Raw genomic sequence first — 23,443 nt, 5'->3', positions numbered from 1 at the left:
TTGTCAGGTAATGGAAAATACAGAAATGCTTCGAATGCATTGCTTTCCTGACTGTCTCAGAAGTAAGTCTTTAAACTTAAAGAGCACTGCTTGTCTTTTTATAAAGAGCAACCATTTTATTCACAGATCCCTTTCAGTTTTGAGGGAGGTGAGAATGAACCATGAGTTGTGGGTTTCCATTTTGTGAAATAACTTATTCATATTCATTGCACTCTTTGGTTTCCTTTCACTAACAACCCATTTGGGTTTCTCCAGAGAGCTTTGCAGGCTCACTTGGGAACCTTACATTGCAAGCTTTGCTGAATACAGATTTATCTTTGTACAGCTTTTTCATCTTTTGGTGCTACACCTAAGTATATGAAGTTTAAGATAATCAGGGGAAAATCTTTCCTTTAAAAAGAAGATCCTTTATAAGAGTTTTATATTTAATCTTAAATAAATATTAATGGAGAGAACTGTTCCATTGGTTCTTCTTCATTATCTATGAATTCTGACAGCAGGTTTCAAGAGGAGCAGTGGGGGAAGGTTGTTTGTTATGAATATTATTTGGCAGAAAGTCAGGCATATTCTACGGTTTCATATGAATGATATCTGCTGAAAGTCAGCTAGCTTCCCAACCAACTCTGCTTGCTGTGCCTTAGCAACCACGAGGAAAAATCTGCTGCCACATGGAAACGGATTGGGATTCATGACAACACTCACTATATCCAGCCACCCTCAAACAATGGTAGCATTTCATCTACTAAACACGGCACCCATGTCCTATTTCTACTTAACCCCCCTGTAATTTAGACAGCAGCAAGCAATGTCAAATGCAAGAATTTGAAGGTGGCAAAGTGATAAGCCAAATTGTTCGGTAATTTTCTCTCCCTTCCCCCACTCCTTACCTGGCATGAGTAAGCACTGGAAATAAATGAGCATTTACTCCTTCAGAAATTGCTGCCTTCTTGTGTTGCAGGTTGAGGAGGGTGTGTCAAGCAGGTACAGCCCAGCTTTGTTCCAAGATTCATGTTCAGATCAGGGCTGGAGTGGAAATTCTCTAGTTATTACAGGTGCTTGCTTTTAGCAAATCTTTTTGAAGAAAAACCACAGGGTTCCATCAGTTGTAACAGTTGCAGTAGTTTCTATTGCTATTATGGCATTATCACTGTCATGGTTTGTAATGAGAGAAAGAAATCTGTCCAGGAAAAAAATAATTACTTCTTGATTTGTGTGTGGAGTGGGAGAGGAGCCTGAGGGAAATTAAGTAAATACCCATGGTGGATTTTTTTTAATTTTTCCTGAGCCACTGTATTGTTAGAGTTGAATTATTAGTAAAGAGAGAAAAGCACAAACAGATGATTGTTTTTGGAAGTTAATTTGGATTCAGCTTTATTTATGATCCTTTTCCATACGCTGTCTCTCATGGTTGGAACGTGAGAAGTTTCTAGCATGAATACTTGTGAAAGTGTATTTTAGGCTTGGATGCTTTAACGCTTGTTGGAAATCTGGCTGAATATATAATTTCCTTTGTGGCCACATTAGCCAATTTAGGATTCAGGTGTTGAGTATTTACAGAAATCCCCCTGTCAGGGAATAGAAACGATCTCATTACTAGGTAGTCCATGCTACACCATGTGCATTTCTAAATGAGATGATTTTTTTTTTCAGTCTATTTATATTTGTGGAATAAGGCCTGATAGAGCACAACACTGAAGCATTTGCTTAATTTTAAGTATACTGACTTATCCAATTTAGAATGCACAAGTGCTATACTAAATTCTTTAGGGACATAGTGATAGTGCCCTGAAACTATGAACAATTGTTTTCTTATATTTGTATACAAATATGTTCCTAGAACTGCTCAGCAGCATGGAGCTGATCATGGGCATGTTTGCAAATTAAGCCTGAATCAAACAGACAAATATTGATGAGTGTGTTGTAAACTGAAAAAAGGTAAAGTTTGCTTGTGCACTGCAGACTCTTAATGTGGCATTATGCTCAATTTTTGGTAATGCATCCAGTTAAAAATGTAGTTATTTATAAAACCTGGAGTGGAAGCTTAAAAATTTGCTGGGGGGAAAAAACCCTAATTATGTCTTTTCTCGTTTCTTTTCATTTTAATATCCTGCTGTAAAAGATTTAGAAAAAGGAATAATCTTGATGAATAAAAAAGTTTTCTTACTTCCCTACTTTTGCCAAAACTTTTTTTTTTTCTTGCTAACTGAACAGGAATATCAGAAGCTCTTAGAAGAAAGGCAAAACATTTGCGTCCCATATTTGAAGTTATTATTTTCCTACAATTTCTATGGCCTCTTCTATAGTGTTACAGTGTGACTTCTAGTGTAGACAGGTTGCTGGCTGCTGTCACTGTACTAAATCCCAGCTGAGGAAGGCACTTGAACTGGAGCTCCAAGCACTCTTGCTTTGTTTCTTTCTGAGCATGATGGTGATTAAATTGCTAGCAGATGTATGGAGCATTGCTGATGCTACTGCGACTGCAGTGCTGGCAACGGCAGAAATATCAGCAGTTGTTGGAACAGCTTGGGCAGGAGGCAAAGCACAAGCAACTTGTACGCAAGTCATCCTCTGAAGTTGAGATGAGGCCAAAGCAAAATCCCAGATCTAAAAATGAGGAGAAAATTCAAATGTATCTCCAAAAAGTATGACTTGCTCTGTGGTATCTTTAGACCTTCATTAGAACATTAACCAGGTTGTAGCAAATGCATAGCAAGTTGCTATAGTGGAGCCAGTTCAATACTCTGGTGAGTAAAGAACTAAGTCAGCATCTTGTGGTGAGATACAGCTTGACCTTTCCAATGGAGACCAAAATGTGCCTTCATTAGTACACTTTGCTTGTTGTCTAGTATGTCATGGGGGAATTTCTTTCCAAAGCTTTACAAAATTAGTTTGTGCTCATATATCAAAATACTATCATCAATATCTTTGCATGCTTAGCTTTAAATAATGGCAGAGATTCTCAACTTATTTAAAAATAATTGACCAGTTGAAGCAATACTAACTTAAACCCAGATATAGACCTTGCATAATAGTATCAGTCTGAGTTAGCTACTGCTTTTAAAATTCTAGCTGGAGTATTTGTTTCTTTGGCTAATAATTCCATGAGCCAGTCATATAGATTGTAAAGAATTATTTCCTTCTGGTTGTTTTAAATTACTTACTGGTCAGTTTATTTGAATCCTCCCATTCTTTTAACACCATTGCTCTACTCCCTGCACTACTAATGGTTTTAAATACCACAGTGAACTCCTTTATAATTTTTCCCAATTTCAGACTAAATTATCTGTGGTGTATTCGGATTTGAATCTTAGCAGTCCTATTCCATAACCTTCTCCTGGGCCACCTGTCCCAACTTTCCTCACCTGTCACATGCAAGCCGTGTCCTCAAGCTAGGTTGCCAACCCTGTGCCATGTTCATAATTCACACTCCTGATCGCCCAGACCAAAGCACCAGCTCCCTGACTCTCTCTTCCTGCATCCCCATCAGGAAAGCTGAAGCCACCTATGCACACCTACTCCTGTAGGATGGGAGGAGGACACTTAGCACTCTGGATCTCCTCCTCGTATGGTCTCCTGTCTGAGGACCATGTGTGCTGCCACATCCCCATGTCCTCCCCAACACATGGTTTGGCAAAACTTCTCCTGAAGCTGGTGAAGAGGCACAGGGGGACACTGGAGTGGCAATGCCTGGAAAACAGCACTTGGCATAGGCAGCAATAGCTGTTCCAAGGTAGTTTGCATGAGAGATGAGTTGTTTGCTTGATGACTAATGAATTTGCTTTAAAAGCACATTTTGGCTCATTCTAAGAGTCGTTTGCAAATGTATTTCAAATTGGTGTGTGTGTGTCAAAATCATTTGGGAGGAGCAGCCTGTATTTGCCAAATACCTTCAGGGAGGAGTGGTGCTTCCCCCAAACAGCAGCCCAAAGGTTGGGGTTTTCAACAAAGCCTGGATCCCCGATCCACTCCCTCTTCTGTCTCTCTCTGGAAGGGGACTGCCCAGTTTGTTCCCAACAGCCAAAGTAGAGTCTGCTGAACAGAGGTACCCTCAATATTTATTGAGGCAAGTTAAAAAACAAAAATAAAAAAAGAAACGAAAAGGGGATGTAGCTTGGTAGCTCAGACATAAACTCTTAAAATTTGATGTGAATTTCAGCCTAACTGCAGTGAGTGTTTCAACATTATGCTGTGTTTCAACGCAGGCTGCACTAGCATCAACAGGAAAGATAATTTTTTCTATTCCAGAATGCCACTTCCACTTCTGTTTTATGTTCTCCTATTCATTTCCATTTTCTTATATTTGCAGAAACTTTGTGTGTGTAGATTCCTGCATAGCAGGCTAAATGTACTCTCCTGGGCTCTCCGATGTTTTATGCTTGCTCCAAGCTGATACGGGTTCAGGCTGCTACTGACAGGAGCTACTATCCTGTCTTCCCTTCTCCCATTTCAGGACTGTGATTTCCTTCTCTCTTCCCTGCACCAGAGCTAGCACTGTGTGGTTTGAAGGATAAACTAGAAATATTTTTTTTTCTCTACTAGTTTTCAGCCTTAGTGACCTTTTGCAGAGTCCTTGCAATTTCCTCCTTATATCTAATCTAAATCTTCCCTCTTTCAGTTTAAACTTTACCCCTCACCCTATCCCTACCCTCCCTGATGCAGAGTCCCTCCCCATCTTTCCTGTAGCCCCCTTTAAGTACTGGAAGGTTGCTAGAAGGTCTCCCTGGAGCCCTCTTTTCTCCAGGCTGAACAACCCCAGCTCTCTCAGCTTGTCCTCATAGGGAAGATTCTTCAGCCCACCGATCATCTTTGTGGCCTCCTCTGGACCTGCTCAAGCAGGTCCATGTCCTTCTTTCTTACGCTGGGGGCCTCAGAGCTGGACACAGGACTCCTGGTGGGGTCACACTTCTCTTGATGCAGCCCAGGATACATTGCTGGCTCATAGTCAGTTTTCCATCCACTACTACTCCCAAGTCCTTCTCCGCAGGGCTACTCCCAATCCACTCACCACCCAGCCTGTATTTGTGCTTGGGATTGCCCCGACCCATGTGCAGGACCTTGCACTTGGCCTTGTTGAACTTCATGAGGTTCACACGGTCCCACCTCTCCAGCCTGTCCAGGTCCCTCTGGATGGCACATCCCTTCCCTCCAGTGTTTTGACTGCACCACACAGCTTGGCGTTGTTGGCAAACTTGCTGAGGGCACACTCAATCCCACTGTCCATGTCCCTGACAAAGATGTTAATACTGGTCCTGGACCTCTGAAGGATCCCACTTGTCACTGGTTTCCACCTGGACTCTTTGAGTGTGATCATTCAGCTAATTCCTTATCCACCGAATGGTCCACCTGTCAAATCCGTGTGTCTCCAATTTAGAGACAAGGATGTCATGCAAGACCAGTGTCAAACGCTTTACACAAGTTCAGGTAGATGACATCAGTTGCTCTTTGCTTATCCACCAATGCTGTAACCCTGTCATAGAAGGCCACCAACTCCTTCTTGCTGAGTTCGGTCTTATGCTCTCATGTAACTGCATCCTGCAGTAGCAGTATTTTCCCTGGCTGAGGCTCAGCTGTCCTCTGAATACCAGGGACCAAGCCAGTGCAGTGCCAGGAGCTGTAGTTCCCATCGGCATCACTGGAATTAGCTTGCTGATGATAACGTTGTTAGCGCCAGTCTGGGAACGGAGCAGGGAAGGGGGAAAACAATGTATAAACTTTGACCGTGCTGCTGCAGTGAGTGAGGCTTGTTGAATGAAAGACTTGGACAGAAACCAAGTGAAGTGGTGGTATGTAGGGCTGCTGCAGAAACAAAGTGTTAACGATGTGCCGGCTAGGAAGAATATGTGGGATCTGGGGCAGTGTTGCAGTCTTATGGCATCTTTGTTGGGTACTGGAGAGGGGAATTTATGTTATAGTATTTCCATATGGGGCTACTGTTATGTGTGGAACTATGCTAACATTTGTGATGAGCGTGGAAGAGTAAACAGCATTAGATGCTTCTGTGGTTCCTTGTTGCTTCCCTTCCCTTTCCAAAAATACAGTGACAAGAATATAGGAGGAAAAAAAAGCAGGTGACATTACGGAATTATGGATTCTGTAACTCTTACAGGGTGTGAAGGACGATTTTTTTTTTTTTTTTTTTTTTTTTTTGTGATTACGATATACTGAGTGTGAATTGAATCCTTCTCAAAGTGAGGAATTAATTATGCTGCCTACAAGTTGGAATAATGTGAGGGAGCACCACACAATCCTCCCATTGTGCTGCCAGTGCACCTGCATGTCTTCTGTTCCACTTCCAGGCTTCTTTTAGGCAATGTTTATTTGTGTCTTGTGTGGCTTGTAGTAGGACAGAAGTTGCCAGTAAGCATCAGATTAGACAATATCTTGTCTTTTAACACTAACAAGATATGGAAATATCATGGTGAGTAAAGGTGGGGTAACTTGACTCTCACAGAGATGTTTATCCTGCCTCTGTTTGCCTTCCAGAGTTCTGGTTCACTGTTAATTTTATAACTTTAAATCCCTAATTGGTAACATTTTGGCATTTGCATTTCTCTGCTGTGAAGAGTTATGTGTCATTTTCCTTTCTATCTCCTCAAAGATGAATCCTCTTTAATTTCATTGAGTTACCCATTATTCTCATATTACATGAAACAGCACAGAAAGTCTGTCTTTTCTCTGTGCCATTTCATTATTTTGTATAATTGCATTATGTCCCCTGTAATCTCTCCTTTGTAAGGTAAATAGTCACAGTCTTTTCTGTCTCTTCTCATATTGAAATTTATACAATTCCTTTATTATTCCTACTACTATTATTGTCTGAATCCCCTCTAACATTGGAGCATCCATTTTTTGAGATGCTGTTACCAGTGCAGCATGTGGCATGGCAGAGATAATGCTGAATTACATTAGAGCAGTGTTACCTCCCGACTGGTCACCATTTCTTTCCTCATTTATCCCAATATTTTTTTTAACTACAGTTAAGAATTTAATTCAGAAGAGTGGTCTTCCTTGACAAGTGTTCTGTGACCCTGAGGTGTCTTTACTGAATTGATAAAGTTTGCTTTAAGAGGTATTAGAGTAGGTGCAATTACATTTTCTCCCTCTACTACATGGTGCTTTTAATGTTGAGCTCATCGTGATACTGTCTTTTCACCCAGCTTTTTTTAGGTTTAACCTAAAATTCTTCACTGCCATTTCTGGTCTTTCCTGACCAAATAGTTGTGTGTTGTCTACAGACTTTGCCACCTCATTGCTCATCTGCTTTACCAGATCAAGAATAAATGTAGTAAACAACATAGAACTGAGTTTACCAAACCTTTTTCTTGACGTGAAAAAAATATTATTTGGAGACTTCAATTAGACTACTCACATGATTTGATAGATTATTTTTATTTAGATTTTATAGCTAAAAGCTTAGATTGCTGCTACTTTTTTCCATACAAAACCCAGGAAAAACCTAAAGCTCTACCAAATTGTCTTGCAGACCCTGTCCAGAAGAATTTCAAATCCGTATTTGGAAACTCCTTCAAACAAGGTACTTGTCAAGCTTCTTTACAATTCCATTTCATGAAACAACATATTAGGAATCTTTTTGCTTTGGTTCAATCTCTTAGCCATAGCTTTGAAGACACATGTGAGTGTGGCCTGCAGTTAAATCCAGTTAACAATTTATAATTTGCGTGTGTTAGAATTTGTCTACTTCTATTACTGAATTTGCAAACTGAATTGTTGTGAATTCTGATGTGCCCTCTCTTCCCAAACATTTAAACATTTGCCACTGTTTAGCTTACTTTTGCAATATTTGAGAGCTGTGATTTTGCATCTCACAAGACTTTACTGTCTCAGGACTATTTTATATTCCTTGAAAGATTCCTAAACTTAGGAAACAAAACAAAAGGTGAAACCGCAGCATTGTTTTTCTTTCAAGTTAGTTATTTGTGTTACTGATGTGTTTTGCTGGAATGGTGAAGAAACATCACAACAGAAGCCTGAGTTAAATTCATCAGTAAGGAGTGGTATGCAGATTCCAGGCGGAACATGGTTTTATGGAAGATGGAGTTGGGTTCTGTTTTGATAGACACATCTGCAGCCTTGAGGTGTAAGGTAGAAATCAGGTGTGGGTGAAGTCAGAGTTGTGTCCATTCTGAAAGACCGCATCCTTCTGGCAAGGTATGGATAAACTGACCTATAGCTATCGTAGGATACCTTCAGAGTTTCTGAACAAAAAGAAAAAAACTATAAAATGGTGTTTCAGTTGTATTAGGCTTGTATTAAATTATTTGATTCAGATACTTATGGAATAATGTATAATTTTAACTGTATTCATGTGGGTTTTGCAATGGTTAATACAGTCTTTTTGCTTCTCTAGAGTAACACTTGTTTTCATTTGCACTTGTCTGTTGTTCAGAGGTAAAACTGACAGACAGTAAAACCTCTGCTTTTCTAAGGCAGCAAATGTAAAAGTAGTCCAGCTCACTGGGGCATCTGCAACCCATGATACACAGGGTATGGCAGAAGTCTGGGTGCATTTCCTCTGAGGCTTTGACTGCTGGCTTAGCTGGGGAGAAGGCATTGCTCAGAGGGAGGGAGCAGACACTGGCAAGGCAATTTACTACAGAAGGAATAAATCCCTGTTTGTCACAGTTTTCAATTTCTCTTTTCATTCAGATTTATGGAGAAAGTTCTTCCTGTGCTGGGAGAGCTCTCAGGAATATTTTTACTCTACAAGCGTCTGACCTGATAAAAGACAGGGTGTACCTTACTGGCATTTGCAGGTAACCCAAGATCATTCATTTTAATCAACTGGATGGGTTTTATTTGCATTTTCCCATGTCCTGATTTGGCAAGAGAGTAAATTCTGAGAGTGATATTTTGTGTGTGTTTACTAAGAATTGAAAATATTTTCTAAAAATAGTCTTTAAAATCTCATGTATTTTAATATCTTTGTCAGTTGTCAGAAAGCAGCAGTGGTCTGATTGTAGGTCCATTAATTTTATTGCTCATGATTTCATATACAATTGTGTTTGTTATTTTGTTGAAAAGAAAGAGTATTAAATTTAGCCCTGGTCTGGAGTTACAGAAGAGATCAATTGGATCACTAAGATTTATTTACACAGTGACTTCTGCATGTAATTTATGTAATATTTTGGTAATTAAGTGATTTTCCATTTCTGTTGCATTACAGCATTAATGTTTCCTATTTCCAATTATGCCGAAATGTGTAGGTCTCTATTATAGCACATTTCATTCATATCCATATTTAAGAAAAAGCCACAACTTTTTTTTTTTTTAATGATTTAAAAAGATAAGTTTACCAATAATGTAAAAGATGAAGTACATCCTAGAGCAACACTCTATGTCTTACACATATATCATGTAGCAGTATTGCTTATGCCTATGCTCAGAAAGGAAATAAAATTCTGAGACTAAAAGTTGGGTTTTATTTAGCTCTTATACATCTTTGGATGACTGTCTGTGTGCAGCACCAATTGATAAAAATATTACATATTGTAAAGGGTTCCACATGAATTAGGTACATAACAGAACTTACTCATATAACACGAGTTCCCTCATAACGAGGGGAGACTTGCCAGAATAATTTCTTCTTCCCTTGAAACAAATAGAATTACAAAAATTAGTAATTGAGACAGAGTTTGCCCTGAACAGAAGGATTCACTTTTAATAGCTTTAAAAAATAGCTCTTTATGATAAAAGAGCATTTAACATTACTTTAGTGTAAGAAGTGATGTTTTGCTTATTTTCAGGAGAAGCTGTGTTGGATCAGAACTGGTAGACTGGCTTTTGGAGCAGTGCCCTTTTGTTAAGTGCAGATCTACAGCTGTTGGAGTGTGGCAGCTCCTGCTGGATATGGGCATTATATTATCAGGTTAGTCTTGATAGCCTTCTTCATGCTAGAAGTACTATCAGTTTCTCCTGCATAGGGTAAGTTTTTGATGGGAGAGGAAGGAAGGAAAAAAAAAAGCAGATTGATCCATTTTTCTTGACAGTTGTTTATTTTACTATCTCTTTGGTAGGCTCACCTCTGTGACCTCTCATTTCATAAATACCAAAGATTAATTTCTTTTTTTAGGCAATTTCCTTCCTTTTGCTTTTGCAAATGTAACTGCCTATTACCAAGTTGCAAATGGCATGCGTGTCTTTTCCAGGCTGTTTTTTTATTCTCCTTGAGCTTTTTTTTGGTTTTTCACAAAACAGCAGCTGTTGAGTCACTGCAGATCATGACTTCTCTAGCTATTAGTGATTTTCCTTTCCTCTCTCTGTTTTTCATAGTTTTAGATTTACAATGTATTGAGAGAGGATTCAGCTCCTTGAGATGGTGGTGATGCCAGGTACTATCTGGCTGTCCCCACCTTCCCCACCAAATTTAGGGGTTGGTCCAGCTAATGTGGTTGGTGATAATTACACTGGAACCAACCTCTGGAAGTCTGATGACCTTTACTTCTTAGCTGGGACTACTTAGCTCAACTCAGAGCATACCCGACCCTGAGGTCTGTGCTAAACTTTCCTCCTTGTGAAAAGGCGAGGTGTTATGGAAGATTTCTGCTTATGTATGCTGACATTATACTTAAAGGTTTTCTTCTGCTCCAGCTACACTGATAGTATGTCTGATCACGCAGCCTCAATAAGGATGCAGTGACTTTCACTTCAGGAGCTCGTGCTTTTGGCTTTGGACCCTGTCCTTCTATCCCAGTTCAATCCTGGTTATGCCAGGGAAAATGACAGCTGTTGTACTGGCACATCATCTTACCCAGGTCTAGTCTACAAATCCAGTAGCCCTGAATTTAAGGAGAAACTGGGGTAATGGTGGGCTGCATCTCCATTACTAAACTGTTTACTTGTGCCTGGCCATTAGTGGGAACAGCTTAGAGGCCAATGGAAATCGAGGCTCACAGATCTGACAAGTGGAAGGTTTTTATCCCCTAATTCTGAACTGATTTCAAAATTGATTAAGTACTCAGCAGTCTTAATGCTTGAATTTCAGGACCCTGGATATCTTCAAATCGAGGTTTTGGGGTTGTTCTGTTTAGATGCTCTGAGTTAGTATGAGAGGGCAGGATTGCTTCTGTGCTGACTTTGCGATCCTTTTGCCCTGCGTGGTGGTGTAACTCGGCATTAAAATGCAATACAGGGTGTGGTAGGGACACAGAACCTTTACATGGTAAATGTTTAAAAGCTATCTAATGTTATTTTTCCTAACAGTGGACAGACAACTCTATTTTCAAGACACTCATGCTTTCTACCAGTTCTCAGCAGATGAATGTACCTACCTTTTCTGTGAATTTGAGAAAGAGGAAGGATGGAAGAATGGAGTGAAGCTCCTACTTCAACTACTGCCATTGTCTCCTCCCAGGATTGACATGTGTAATCTGTAAGTGTGCCTGTACAGCTGTTTGTAACTTTTGCTGACTGGTTTGTAAGTGGATGGCTTATAATGACACTGTTTACCCTCAAACCACAGTGTAAATGAGTCAGCTTTCTTTTCAGCATTGTCAAGCTTTGTAGATAGGCTTTTCATCTGAGAAAGTCAGTGTGAGTAGATAAATGAAGGTATTTGACCTGGAGTTTTTGGCATATTGTGGTTCTTATGCACTAGTTTGCTGACTCTAGCTTGCTATCGTACCTGGGCAAATGGCTTTATTTTTTTTTGGTTTCCTCTTACATTTGGAGGTTTGGCATGAATTTGGCAGCAGGCATGCTGTGGAGCTGATTGACTAGCAGATCAGATGCCCTTGTGCTGTGTCAGGATCAGCTATCAGATGGATAGAGAAGGTGTGTAGAAACATGGTAGCTCCAGTCATCTGATTTTAGTTTGCTACTGCATGTTTGCCAGAGCTCTGTAGTCTCACATTATTATTCCTTTTTCAGAATATGCTTCTTAAGAGTTTTGCTTCCTACATGTCTCATCTTTCACCTGACTATTGGATGTTACCATATCCTCAGTGCTGATACAGCTGTGCTCTAAATGTTGCCTGTTTAAAGCAGCTAGAAGGAAACCATAGTTATTTGTGCCACAGTGAGAGGCCAAAATATAGGAAAAAGGTGTAAGTGAGAGGTCTGGAGGCTCATGGCCCCTCATGCCTTAGCAAACCTGCAGGAGCTGGCTTGGATAGACAAGTTGGGTTAAATTCTTTCATTGTCCCTAGCCTGATGAATCCTCGAACCCGATACACTGTGGAGAACTATTACTCTTCCAGTACTAGGATTTTTTTTCTTTGATGTCAAAGACAAAACTTTCTTCTCTAAGTACTTTCCTTCTCTACATACTACATTTTAAGAACACATTCCTCAAATGTCCAATGGAAATATTTGAAAGGGGCACAAAGCCCAAAGTTCCTGTAAGCTGTCTCAAGCCCAGCTTCTTAAATTAAGACACATTGAGCTGGTGGAAAAAAAATCTCAGTAATTTCTCTGCATGGCTCTGGGCAGAAACTTGATTCCTTCCTCTGTTGCTGACTGCCCTCATCCACCAGAACTTGGCAGTTCTGGAGTGGGGATTCCGTTGAAAATGCATTTATTTGGTCAGCTTGGGTGAGTGTAGCCAAGTGACAAGGACCCCAAATTGGCTAGAGCAGGGGACCAAATGCAATCTTCTAAGCAGATGACTCATATGGGAGAAAACCTTTGAATATTTTTGTGAATAGAAATTCTTGTCTTCCAGCCTACTCTGGTGCTAAGCAGTTTGGCTGTCCCTTAGATATCAGGGTAATTTCATCTTGATTTCAGTGGAAATTCAGGTTTTCCTCATTATCACTGAAAATGAGGCCACTTTTCATGGTTAATGACTAGTTGTACAAAGGCTTTGAATCAAAAAGAACAGATAGGTCATACTGATGTGTTACATGAAGGATGCTAGGTAGAAAAATGGATTGAAGACTTTTTAGGTTTAAGTTAAAAATGCATCCTGCATGCTGACTTTGGCCAAAGAGTACCACTATTTTACAGTCTGCTTTGCAGTTTTAACATTCCAGTGCAACTGTCACTTCTAATGGAGGATGATTCCTGTCACATGAATTGAACAATTATTCTTTAATGTACTTCTCTAGCTCCTTCCTGCTCACATTATTCAAATTTTAGTTGAAGTTGGATTCCTTTTGGGAACATTGTCACTGAAAGATTATTTTCTGGAGATTTTACCTGTCAGATTATGAGGGTGCTTTTAAAAAAAAAATATATTGAAGGAATCAAATTTTAAATAATGGCATACTCTCGAGGGAATGTGATATTAAAGGGAAAGGAGGCTTTTCCAGGTTCAAAATTCTTCATGCTTGATGCAAATAATACACTTCTAAAACCCACTCTGAAAGGGAGTAGATGTGATGAGGTGTTTGTTAAAGTTACCTGACTAGGTTAAATAAACCCATATACTCTTTTCATGAACGAACAGGGCAATTCTAAAAACTATTCCTTGCAGTGTTTGCCTTTTCTCAAATATGTAAGCTGTTTTACATACTATTAAAAGCGTAGTCTTTCTTGTAATTTAATATTTTTGTATTAATTTCTCTGCCTTAGTTTTTCTCATAATCTGTACTGATGGCATTAATTCTGTATGTACATAGGGATAGAGAAATTCTTACCTTATTAGATTCCCTGCTTTTGATGAAATCAGAAGCAACTACCTGCTTGTGCACTGGATGTTGGACATCTCCTGGTGGTTCCAGGCACCAGACAAGCTCTGTCTCCTCCACAACTGACGGGCACCAGCCTTGCACTTGCCTGGACTGCTGGGTGCACCAGTAGGTCTCTTGTGGAGCACCATAGATCTGCTGTCCCAGAAGGAGTCTGTAGACTTGAATAGGCAGTACCAGCTCTGGGAACTTCCTTCAGCAGCTCTCCTGGAAAACATATTACATAAATGTGGCCCAGTCTTGACTTGCTGTACAGATTTTTGATGGATTTGTATTTGATTTTGGTCAGTATTAGCAGTGTTACCAAATAATACTACAGAGAGTTCTACAATGAAAATAGCATTCTGAAGCTGGAGATGTGCTTATGGTTCCTGAGTAAATGCTCTCTGTTGCTTTTTGACCTTGGAAAATTCCCTACATTAAACATAACATTGGTGGGAATCTAACATGGAAGACCAGGACATAGTGGGTTTTTAGCAGCTAACACTAAACTGAAGGCTACTGTTGTTACGTGTATTCCACAGGACTGGTCCCCTGTAACTGTTGTCAAATGAAATGGGACTGATGCAGAGGCCTCTTGGGGTCATTAAACACCCTATATTAATCACAGCCAATTCTACTCGAATAGAAAATAAGTGAATATTGCAGTAGACTGGGAACAAAAGATCTGAACTGAAAGCTCTGCCGTGGACTTCCTTACAGCCTTGAGCAATCACTTAGGTGCTCACCCAATGCTTCCTGAATTCTTTTCTACTGACTGCAATGGCTTTATATCAGGTGTTTAATCTTTGTGTGCTTCTGTTTCCTTCGTTGTAAATGGCAGTGTTTATAACAACACCTAATTTTCAGAACGACTGGTAGACTCAATTAAGATTTCAAGAATGCACTGGGTATCTTAGACTACTGAAATATATCCCACAATATTTTTAAAAATTATTTGAAGGGAAGTTAACAAGGGATTTTTTTTCTTTATCTCATATTGCCTGTTATTTTCTTTTCAGAAGTGTTGTTACATTATATTTTGTATCTTCTGTCCTGAAATAATTTACATTTTATTAATTTCAAAAAGTAACCGTTCTTAAATGTAATTATTTTTTAATGCAAATAGCCAGGATGGGATATTCATTTAGTTACTGCCTTATGGAGTTCCCGGAAAGCTTTTGCTGAATACAAACAGCTCTTAGGTATCCATGGGTCTTTTATTGGATTGTAAAGCCAGCATAGAGACATATGTAGTGCCTTTACATCGTACAGTTGAGGTCCAGACCCAGGACTATGGGTGTATCCGTATTGCTTCCTCCATCAGTGGGTCGGGAAGCACTGTAGTTGCTTTTGTGAGGTCTACAGTAATAGTTGTGCTGGACTTGATTTGCCTGCATGCAGATCTAGGGCAAGCATCCCTGCATCCTGCTCTGCTTAACACCCTACCAAGCCCAAAGAGCACTGAGCTGTGTAAGCATTAGGCTTGTTTGCCTGGGTTTTGTAGCTCCTGTTTGGCACTCACCCTTGCTAGGCCTTATCTGGCCCCTTTTGAAAAAAACTAAGGTGATATCTTTCCTGATTCTGTTCCTCAGTATCCATTCTGTCTGTCTTTCTTCTATTAATCTGGGTATCATAATACACTCTTCCTCTCTGATTCTGGAGACCTGACTATAATTTTTAGTATATTAATAGTTTCAGAGGTATTTGATGCTCATATGCAGATGAATACTGGGAGTGTTTTTTAATAGAAGATGTAGTGATAAAGGCCCAAGATGGACATAGCTATGCTATATGCTGTTCTGGGTTTACAGATTGCATCTGTGGCTGTGTCTACTGAGCTGCTATCTTTTGGCTTCAGTTTAGAAGAATCAGGTCCTAGCCTGGTTCTGAGAGATGAGAAGAGATCACATGTGTAGGGAAACAGGCATCTAAAGAGGTCAGTTATTTTAATCTCATTCCAGATTATAAAGACTGAATAAATCAGTCTTTGTAAATGAAACTTCATTCATTTAGGTCTTTTGGGCTGTTTATAACACGATGTTAAATCAAGTTTTCCTTTCAATAGGAAAGGCAGTTGTAAAAATAATTGTGATTTCTAATCTGAATTACCATTTTGGTCTGAATATGCTTGCCCCAAAATGAATGCATGTGTGCTTTCTGACCTTAATTTCTTAATCAGGGAAAAAAAATTTTGGACATGGGGAGTGAGAATCACAGTATACCAGCTGTGTATTCCAGACATGTTGTCAGCTCTCTCCTTAAACACATTAAGGCATATGAGCGATTAAATAATTTAGTCAAAGATAGAAGCTTCTGCTAATATATGGGATTTACGTTTATTACACCAGCTGCAGTTTTGGCTATTGATTCAGTTTGCTGGCATGCCACACTTCTCGAATACCATGAAAAGTAAGGATCTCAAGGGCATTTTCTTTCTTCTTCCTATAGTAATAACCTATCATATTGGTATCTGATTGTCAATAAACCTTCCAAAAGGCTCGTAGGTGTTTTAGTGATGGGAATTAGACTGCTTTAAAGAAAAACACAGTCCTATCCCATGCTGTCCACAGCAGCTTTTGTGTGGCTTTTTCCACATGGGCTAGACTTTTGTGACAGTTTCTAGGAAGGTTCCTTCTGCACTGCCCCACTTTCACAAAGACATGTTAAGTCTCTCTGTCTTGTGAGTAACTGTCAAGACAACCTAATAGTGTTCTCAGCTGTTGCTTTAGTTTGCTAATTTATAGCTTCTTACATGTATCCTTTTCATTTTCAGGGGTTTTTTTAATATCAAACTTCATGTGTCACATAACGATTTTGAAGTTGTCTACTTTTATCTATGTGAGCTTGCATTCCATAGGTGTTGTTCCACACCTTAGTAAAGATGGGTGGTGGGCAGATGGGAAAGTCTTTGCTCTGTTGATGGAGTATGTTTTTAGCAGAGCAGAATGTGCATTCAGATAAGCAACTCTGAGCTAAGAGGGTCCTGTATTCTTCAGTTCTTCATCATATTTTTTATAGCTGAAGAATTCTCTCACTGTTTTATGTTAGTCCAATCAAAAGAGTTCTTGACAGCAAGGGACAAAGGGTGTACTCTGTCATTACTGACACAATAAATTATTGTCATGTTGCAGTCATCATTTTGATGTGGAATCTCAAAAGCCCTTTTACATTAGTGCCTGTGGCTACACAGTTCCTTGCTTTCCAGGAATCAAAAGATGTTGAAACAGAATGAAAGAAATAATAAAATCTTATTTTTGTTTTTTTAAGGCCTGATCAAAAAATGGAAGATACGGCAGAAACCAATGCTGAAATTCTTGCTCGTCTCACTTCTGCGGTAAGGTCACTGCATCAAAGTTTGTACTGATCATGTTTGAAATATTGTCATGTTTTGGATCTTTTCAAATTAAAGACTTAGTCTTAGTGAGCAGGTGTTTGTAATGCAAACTACTTTTTTGTCTCTGAAAGGAGGAAGCTTTACTGAGGTCTTAGTGTGCAAGTCCAAAGCTATTAAAATCAGTCTAAACAAGGACTGCTGCAGTCTGCTCTCTTGTAATCCATTCTGTTCATGGCTTAGAAGATACCAATTTGCAGGGTCATGGTACTTTTTCTGCCAGGTAGCTTACACTCAGGTCCTCTTGGTCAAGTGGACATCTGTGTGAAGGCAATGATGGGGTGGGGGACAAAGGGAGAAGAAGGGCCTCAGCATAGGTTATCATAGGCTTCTGAGGAGACCTACCTGGGAAGCCTGGGTATCTGGCTTTCTACCTCTGTTTAGCCTCAATAAACTCCATCATAATAAACAACAGCTTATCCTGTTTGTGCTAGAATTTGGTGCATCTTGTTTATCTTGTTGTAAAATCACTGTTCTAAGAAGCAGACAGAAAGACTTCAGAAGGTTAGGCTAGATTCACTCGATCTAATGTAATCTGTATGATGGTACAGAGTGCACTCTCAGCAAGTTTGCAGGTGATGCAAAACTGGAAGGAATGGTCGATACACCAGATGGGTGTGCTGCCATTCAGAGGGACCTCAACAGGCTGGAGAGATGGGCCAACAGGAATCTTGTGAAGCTCAACAAAGGGCAATGCAATGTCCTGCATCTGGAAGAAATAACCTCATGCTCCTTCCTGTACAGGCTGGGGGCTGACAGTTTGAAAAGCAGCTCTGCAGAAAAGGACCTGGGAGTCCTGGTGGACAGCTGGTTGAACATGAGCCAGAAATGTGCCCTTGTGACAAAGAAAGCCAACTGCCTCCTGAGCTGCATTAGTATGAGCATTACCTTCAGACTAAGGGAGGTGATCATTCCCCTCTGCTCAGCTTTGGTGTGACACTTCTGGAGCATTGTGCCCAGTTCTGAACTCCCAGTACAAGAGACATGTGGACATACTGGAGTGTATGCTAATGATCATGAAGATGATCAGGGGAGTAGAGTATCTGACTTACAAGGAAAGGCTGAGAGAACTGGGGGTTGAGCTTGGGGAACAGAAGGCTATGGGAGGATCTTATCAATGTGTATAAATAGCTGATGGAAGGGTATAAAGAAGATGGAGCCAGGCTCTTCTTGGTGATGTCTTCTGACAGGACAAGAAGCATAGGCACAAACTGAAATTCAAGAAATTCTACTTAAATGTAAGAAAAAACTTGTCTACTGTGAGGTAACTCAGAAAGGTAGTGGAGTCTCCATCCTTGGAGATGTTCAGAACTCAACTGGGTATGGTCCTGAGCAACTTACCCTAGCTGACCCTGCTTTTGAGCAAGGGTTTGGGTCAGATGACCTCCAGAGGTGCCTTCCTACCTCAACCATTCTGTGATTGTATGGTTCTGTGAACATCACACCTAAATCATGGTATCAGCAAAACATGGAAATAGTGCTAGTTCTGTTTTGGGTACATAAAAAAGTACAGAGATGAAACAGAACCAAGCAGGGTGAAGTTGTCATGAAAAAGGCATGAAGATAAGAGCTATTTTAAGTAAAATGAATGAAGTACTATCTTGAAATTGCTGAAAAATTGAAGGAAAGGAGAATTTGTAAAGCCAAATGTCTTTACAAAAGATATTTTATAATGTGTTTAGAAAGCCAGTGGTTCTGTACGTTATACAAAAAATAATGTGTAATATATATAACAATAGAAAATTTAATTTTATTTTCTCTATATTCAAATTCCTTGATTTTGCTACCATTTTTTCCTAGCTGAAAATAGTGAAATAGTGGAACTCAGAACCTCAATATCCTCCATTTCTAGTTTCATAGAGAGAAAAAATAGAAAAACATAAAATACTTTTTACAAAGTCATATCTTTTCAAAACCCCACAAAACTACCAACTCTATAAAACATTGCCAGTATCCCTCAAAAGCTTTACCTCTCAGAAAGAGAAGAATAATGTTTCTCATCAGTTAAAAAAAGAGAAGCACTCAACCAAACAAAGTGACTTTCTGAGTTTAAGATCTGGATCTAACTGTTGCTGGATACACTCAAATTTAATGCATATCCTTAAACATGTTAGCAATTGACAGAGAATTCAGAATGCTTCACATCTAGCTTGTAAGGTCAAAGCTCTGAACTACATCCTGAATGATTCCCTCAGCAGGGCACATGGGTAGGTTTTTTTTTTTAAATGAACCATTTTATTGCTGTAGCTAAATAGCTAAAGAAAACCTACACAGTTACATCTCCAGAAGGCCTGAGGCTCATCTATTGCCATGGTGGTGTCAAAAGGACTGATCTTTTCTTTTACATTTTCTGATTTTCCACAAAATTAGATTTTCTAGTCTAACCCTGGAGAAAAGACATAAGACCAGAGCAGAATCCTCCAAATATTAGCATCTGTATATGAACTTCTCCTTTTTAGCCCTCCAGAGTATTGCTTTTCCTCCATACGGTAGACTGGGATCTAAAGTACTCACTGCAAGTTTATGGAGAGTCTTTATGTGTCCTAAGGGAACTTGAACCCTCAGCTTGCACCACTCAGCAGAGTGCCAGACTCACCAGGATACAGGTTCTCAATTTGTTTTTTTTCCTGCCAACTTCAGAATTTGTATGGAAAAAGAGAGTCCTGTGAATAGGAGCTGGAAACCAAAAGGGAAGTTACTAGCCACAACTGAAAATGTGTTCACACTGTCTTGCTTTTTGGCTCACTGAATGTTTACATATTTTGTACAGCATCAAACCAATCTTCCTTTAATAATTCATAATTCAGAATCCTTTTCACTATACTCTTCAGACTAGTCTTTCAGAAGTTAAAAAACCCCTACCAAAAACCTTACTTCCAGCATAGCAATAAAGCAGTCAGATATTAGAGTTGACTTTTTTTGTACATTTCTAGGTTTAGAGGTTCAAATCTCATCGATGATTATAGTACCACTGTCTCTTCTGCTTTTCTTTTTGCTTTTCTTGTAATGGAATAAAACATTCTGTGTCAGGTCAGAAGAATGCTTCTCTGTCAGCTTTTCTTTTTTGGGGACTAAATTCCCAAATTTTCAAACCTAAGCTGATTGTGAAGATCCAGCCCAAGCAACACTGGAGGATTCTGTGTGCCTAAAACATAAACCACTGTTTTAGCATCTGAAAGTGCAGGAAAAACTGTAAGCCTGCATGCACGTAAGGTCTAATTATATATTTCCATAACTCTGTGAAAGCTATTGCTACTGCAGAGGGTGGAACTCACCTCACCTAAATATAAGTGGCCATATGACAGACATCTACTCTGAGCTAGCTTCCTTAGGCACCCCTTACAGCCAGGGAGCAGAAATAGGCACTTTTAGGATGCTGAATGTATGATTCATTTTGAAAGTCTACTTTAGGGAGAATAGGTAAGGCTTTAGGCTCTACTTTAGGCTCGACTGGTAAGGTATGCACTCTCTATGAAGGGGTGACTAGCACACAAGGCATCTGTACAAGTTTGGTGAATTGCCTTCTCCACATCTTCTTCTTTACTGTAGCCTGACCTTCTGTGTTGGCCTTTCTCTTATTATTTATTCCATACTGCTTTCTCTTACCGGGTGTTGTTTTTCTTGTAGAGTTCCACTTTTCACAGTCACTGTACAATTTGTGATTTTTAAATATTGGGGGTTTTTGATGACACAGTAGAACTGATTAGTTAGGGAAATGCACTCTTGGGTTTAAACAATGGTTATGGAGATCGTAGAAGATAATAGCGATAGCTGCGGTGAATGATGCAAGCCAGAACAGCAGCAGGAAAAAAATTGCAGAGGTTTCTTTGTCATCTGAATTTGTGCATAATGTATGGAATACACCTCTCTTACAGGTATAAACTCAGATATAAAAGATAAAATAACTTATCGGGGGTCTCACTTTTTCTTTATGCTTTATTCTGTGATGGAAAAAGCGGAGTCAGTCAAGATAACTGAATGGAGTTTACCGAATTATATGCTCATGTCATATGCTCCATTACAATGAGGCACTGACAATACCATCAAACTTAAATTGTAAAGGCAGCTGACATGCAGGCAGTGAAAAGTGCCATTTGAAATATGTTTGCATTGGATAATCCTTTTGGTCATGAATTTTTAAGAAAAAGCAATAATTATGCCTGGGTTTAAAGAAGCATTCTAGAGCTGTCACACATCCCATGTCATGCCCCAAATTGCAGCTTCATATTCAATGTCTTGTCTGCTAAAACCACAGCACAATGGGATGGCTATGAGTGTTTCCACTGCAAAACTCTTACCTTACCTTGGGATGGGACAGAAGAGAATATCGGGATGTTAATGCAGTGTATCTGGGAAATACAGTTTTCTGGTACTTTAAGACATCAGCCAATGCTACTTTTATTTAGAATCCATCAAACTATCGTTGCTTGAGATGCAAAAATGTGAACTAGACTCTTTTCTGTTTCAAAACTCTGCCATTTAGAGCTTTCTGTTGCAGGATTTAATTTTGAGATTCTGTAAGCATTGCCACTTTGTCTCTAGATCTGAAGTCCTATTTGGCACATTGACATCTAGAAGTGTTTTGCAGAAGACTACTACAGGCAGAAAAAAGAGAGGGGGAGAAAAGCAGAGGTGGTATGCTCTGTCTGCTAGATGCACAACTATACCTTCTATGATAAAATGTCCAGATTCATGGATAAGAGAAGAACAGTAGCTGTCGTTTACTTTTGAAAAATCTCTACATCTCTCCTTTGAAGATGAAAAGATTCACCATATAAATATGCCACTTGTATTTAATCAAGCAGAAGTATATGTGGGTACCACTCTATGCACACCCTTGCTCTTTCATACTGCACAAAGAAAACTGATTCAGATGTGGTAACATGCCAACAACACACTCAAAATACTCTCTTTCAGACTTGCATAATATTTCTGTAAATACTGTGTGGTCATCTGGCCTTTAAACTGTATCAGTTTTGACATCTGCAGTGCTACTCAAAATGGGATACTATCTAGGTAGTGTTAGATTTTTAGTGACAAGCTATATGTATAAACCAAATTTTTGTATTTAATATCTCTATGGTAGGAATAGCTCTTGTGTGAATCAGTATTTTACTTTGAATCCACATTATTGTCTTCAATGTGATGTGCAACCACAGTTGTAACTGAAATCCTATTAGGAAGAAGTATGATAATGAGTAGCATGTGTGCAGTGAGGAATGAATGTTGTACATGGATTTCCATCGGTGTAATGATGCATAGGAACCACATGTCCAGCAGAGGTGTCAAGTGCATTTATGCTAAAATAGTCAAAAGCATATAGAATATGTAATCTAGGGACACCAGACAAATCCAGAAGGATGCTCAGCAGTACCAATTCTTTGTGATTTGAATGAGCCCTATGAGAGGAAGCTCAGACCATCAAGATGAAACCCTTTGATGAAGGAATGTTTGCTTAATATTAAGACTAGAACATTTTTTTTCTCCTGCTTTAACTGAAGGGTTTTGCTCAGATTATGTAATTCAGCTTTATTCCTGGCACACAGCAAGCAATGAGGTATTTTGCATAACAGACAAAATAAAGAAAAACAGCCTTTTTATTGCCTGTGATGTTAGCACTGTCTTTCAAACTTGGGAAGTGTCACCTTATAAGCAAAAGTAATACTGCAAATATAACTGCAGGATGTCACAATGCTGCTTTTTCTTCTAAGAAGATGTTTTTTTCTTTACACTCTTGGAGAGATTTGCATTTTTCAGTTATTTGATTGGGTTAATTTGTATGTTTACAACTGTTGCAGATTGTAGTGTCTCCTAAGGCTAAACTTGAGATAATCTATTTATTAAATGCTAAAAGATAAAGATTAGACATCAGTGCACTGTTGCTTACTGTCTGAGAATAGATCAGGATTGGGGCATCTGCATTGGTACCTCCTGTTAAGTTTAGTGAAGGGAGAGGGTCCAAGCAGTTTAGCCATTAAAATTCATGCTGTTGTTATTCAGAACCAATTTGGGCTTTTATTGAAAATCCCACTTTAACTCTGGATAGCTTGTATGTGCTATTGCTAGTGTATATTAATTGCTGCAAGCATGCAAGCACACGAGTTGTTTTTCTAGAGAAGAACTGTTCTTTCCCACCTTACTTTCAGATTATGCTTACATTAACCATGATTAACAGTTCTCCAGTCATGGGAATGAGTGTACAGGAAGGAAGGAAGGGAAGGTTATACTGCCAGTTTGCACAATTGTGCTGGAAACAGGACGACATTTAAGAAAACTGTGGCACTGCCTTCATATTTTCCTGCTTGGAGTGGTAGAAAATGCTGTCCCTCTCAGTGGAGCAGCATCAAGGAGTAGAAAAGATCCCTTGTACCTTGCAAAGACAGCAGAAAAAGCTCCTTGGTCCTTTGCCACACAGGAAGGAAGG

At 39.4% G+C, this 23,443-nt stretch overlaps 1 protein-coding gene and 1 long non-coding RNA gene across 4 annotated transcripts in view; one reads left to right on the top strand and one right to left on the bottom strand.

Moving 5' to 3' along the window:
• Positions 1-23,443, top strand: part of RAPGEF5 (Rap guanine nucleotide exchange factor 5) — a 163,744-nt gene that overhangs the window by 22,727 nt on the left and 117,574 nt on the right. For all 3 annotated transcript variants that reach the window (XM_074900403.1, XM_074900404.1, XM_074900402.1), the window contains exons 2-6: positions 7,484-7,534; positions 8,668-8,774; positions 9,765-9,886; positions 11,221-11,389; positions 16,896-16,962. In XM_074900403.1, the coding sequence (XP_074756504.1) occupies positions 7,484-7,534; positions 8,668-8,774; positions 9,765-9,886; positions 11,221-11,389; positions 16,896-16,962 (516 nt within the window). The remainder of the gene's footprint in view (positions 1-7,483; positions 7,535-8,667; positions 8,775-9,764; positions 9,887-11,220; positions 11,390-16,895; positions 16,963-23,443) is intronic.
• The window catches only part of LOC141958006 (uncharacterized), a 62,665-nt gene that overhangs the window by 2,725 nt on the left and 36,497 nt on the right, over positions 1-23,443 (bottom strand). Inside the window, exons 2-3 of the long non-coding RNA XR_012633221.1 lie at positions 13,596-13,853; positions 888-1,023 (exon numbers count right to left, since the gene is read on the bottom strand). This is a non-coding gene — a long non-coding RNA (uncharacterized LOC141958006). The remainder of the gene's footprint in view (positions 1-887; positions 1,024-13,595; positions 13,854-23,443) is intronic.

Source organism: Athene noctua, chromosome 2, assembly GCF_965140245.1.
Source record: "Athene noctua chromosome 2, bAthNoc1.hap1.1, whole genome shotgun sequence".
NCBI classification, from domain to species: Eukaryota; Metazoa; Chordata; class Aves; order Strigiformes; family Strigidae; genus Athene; species Athene noctua.
Note: the sequence above shows the minus strand (reverse complement) of the source record. Positions and strands in the feature narration are given on the sequence as shown.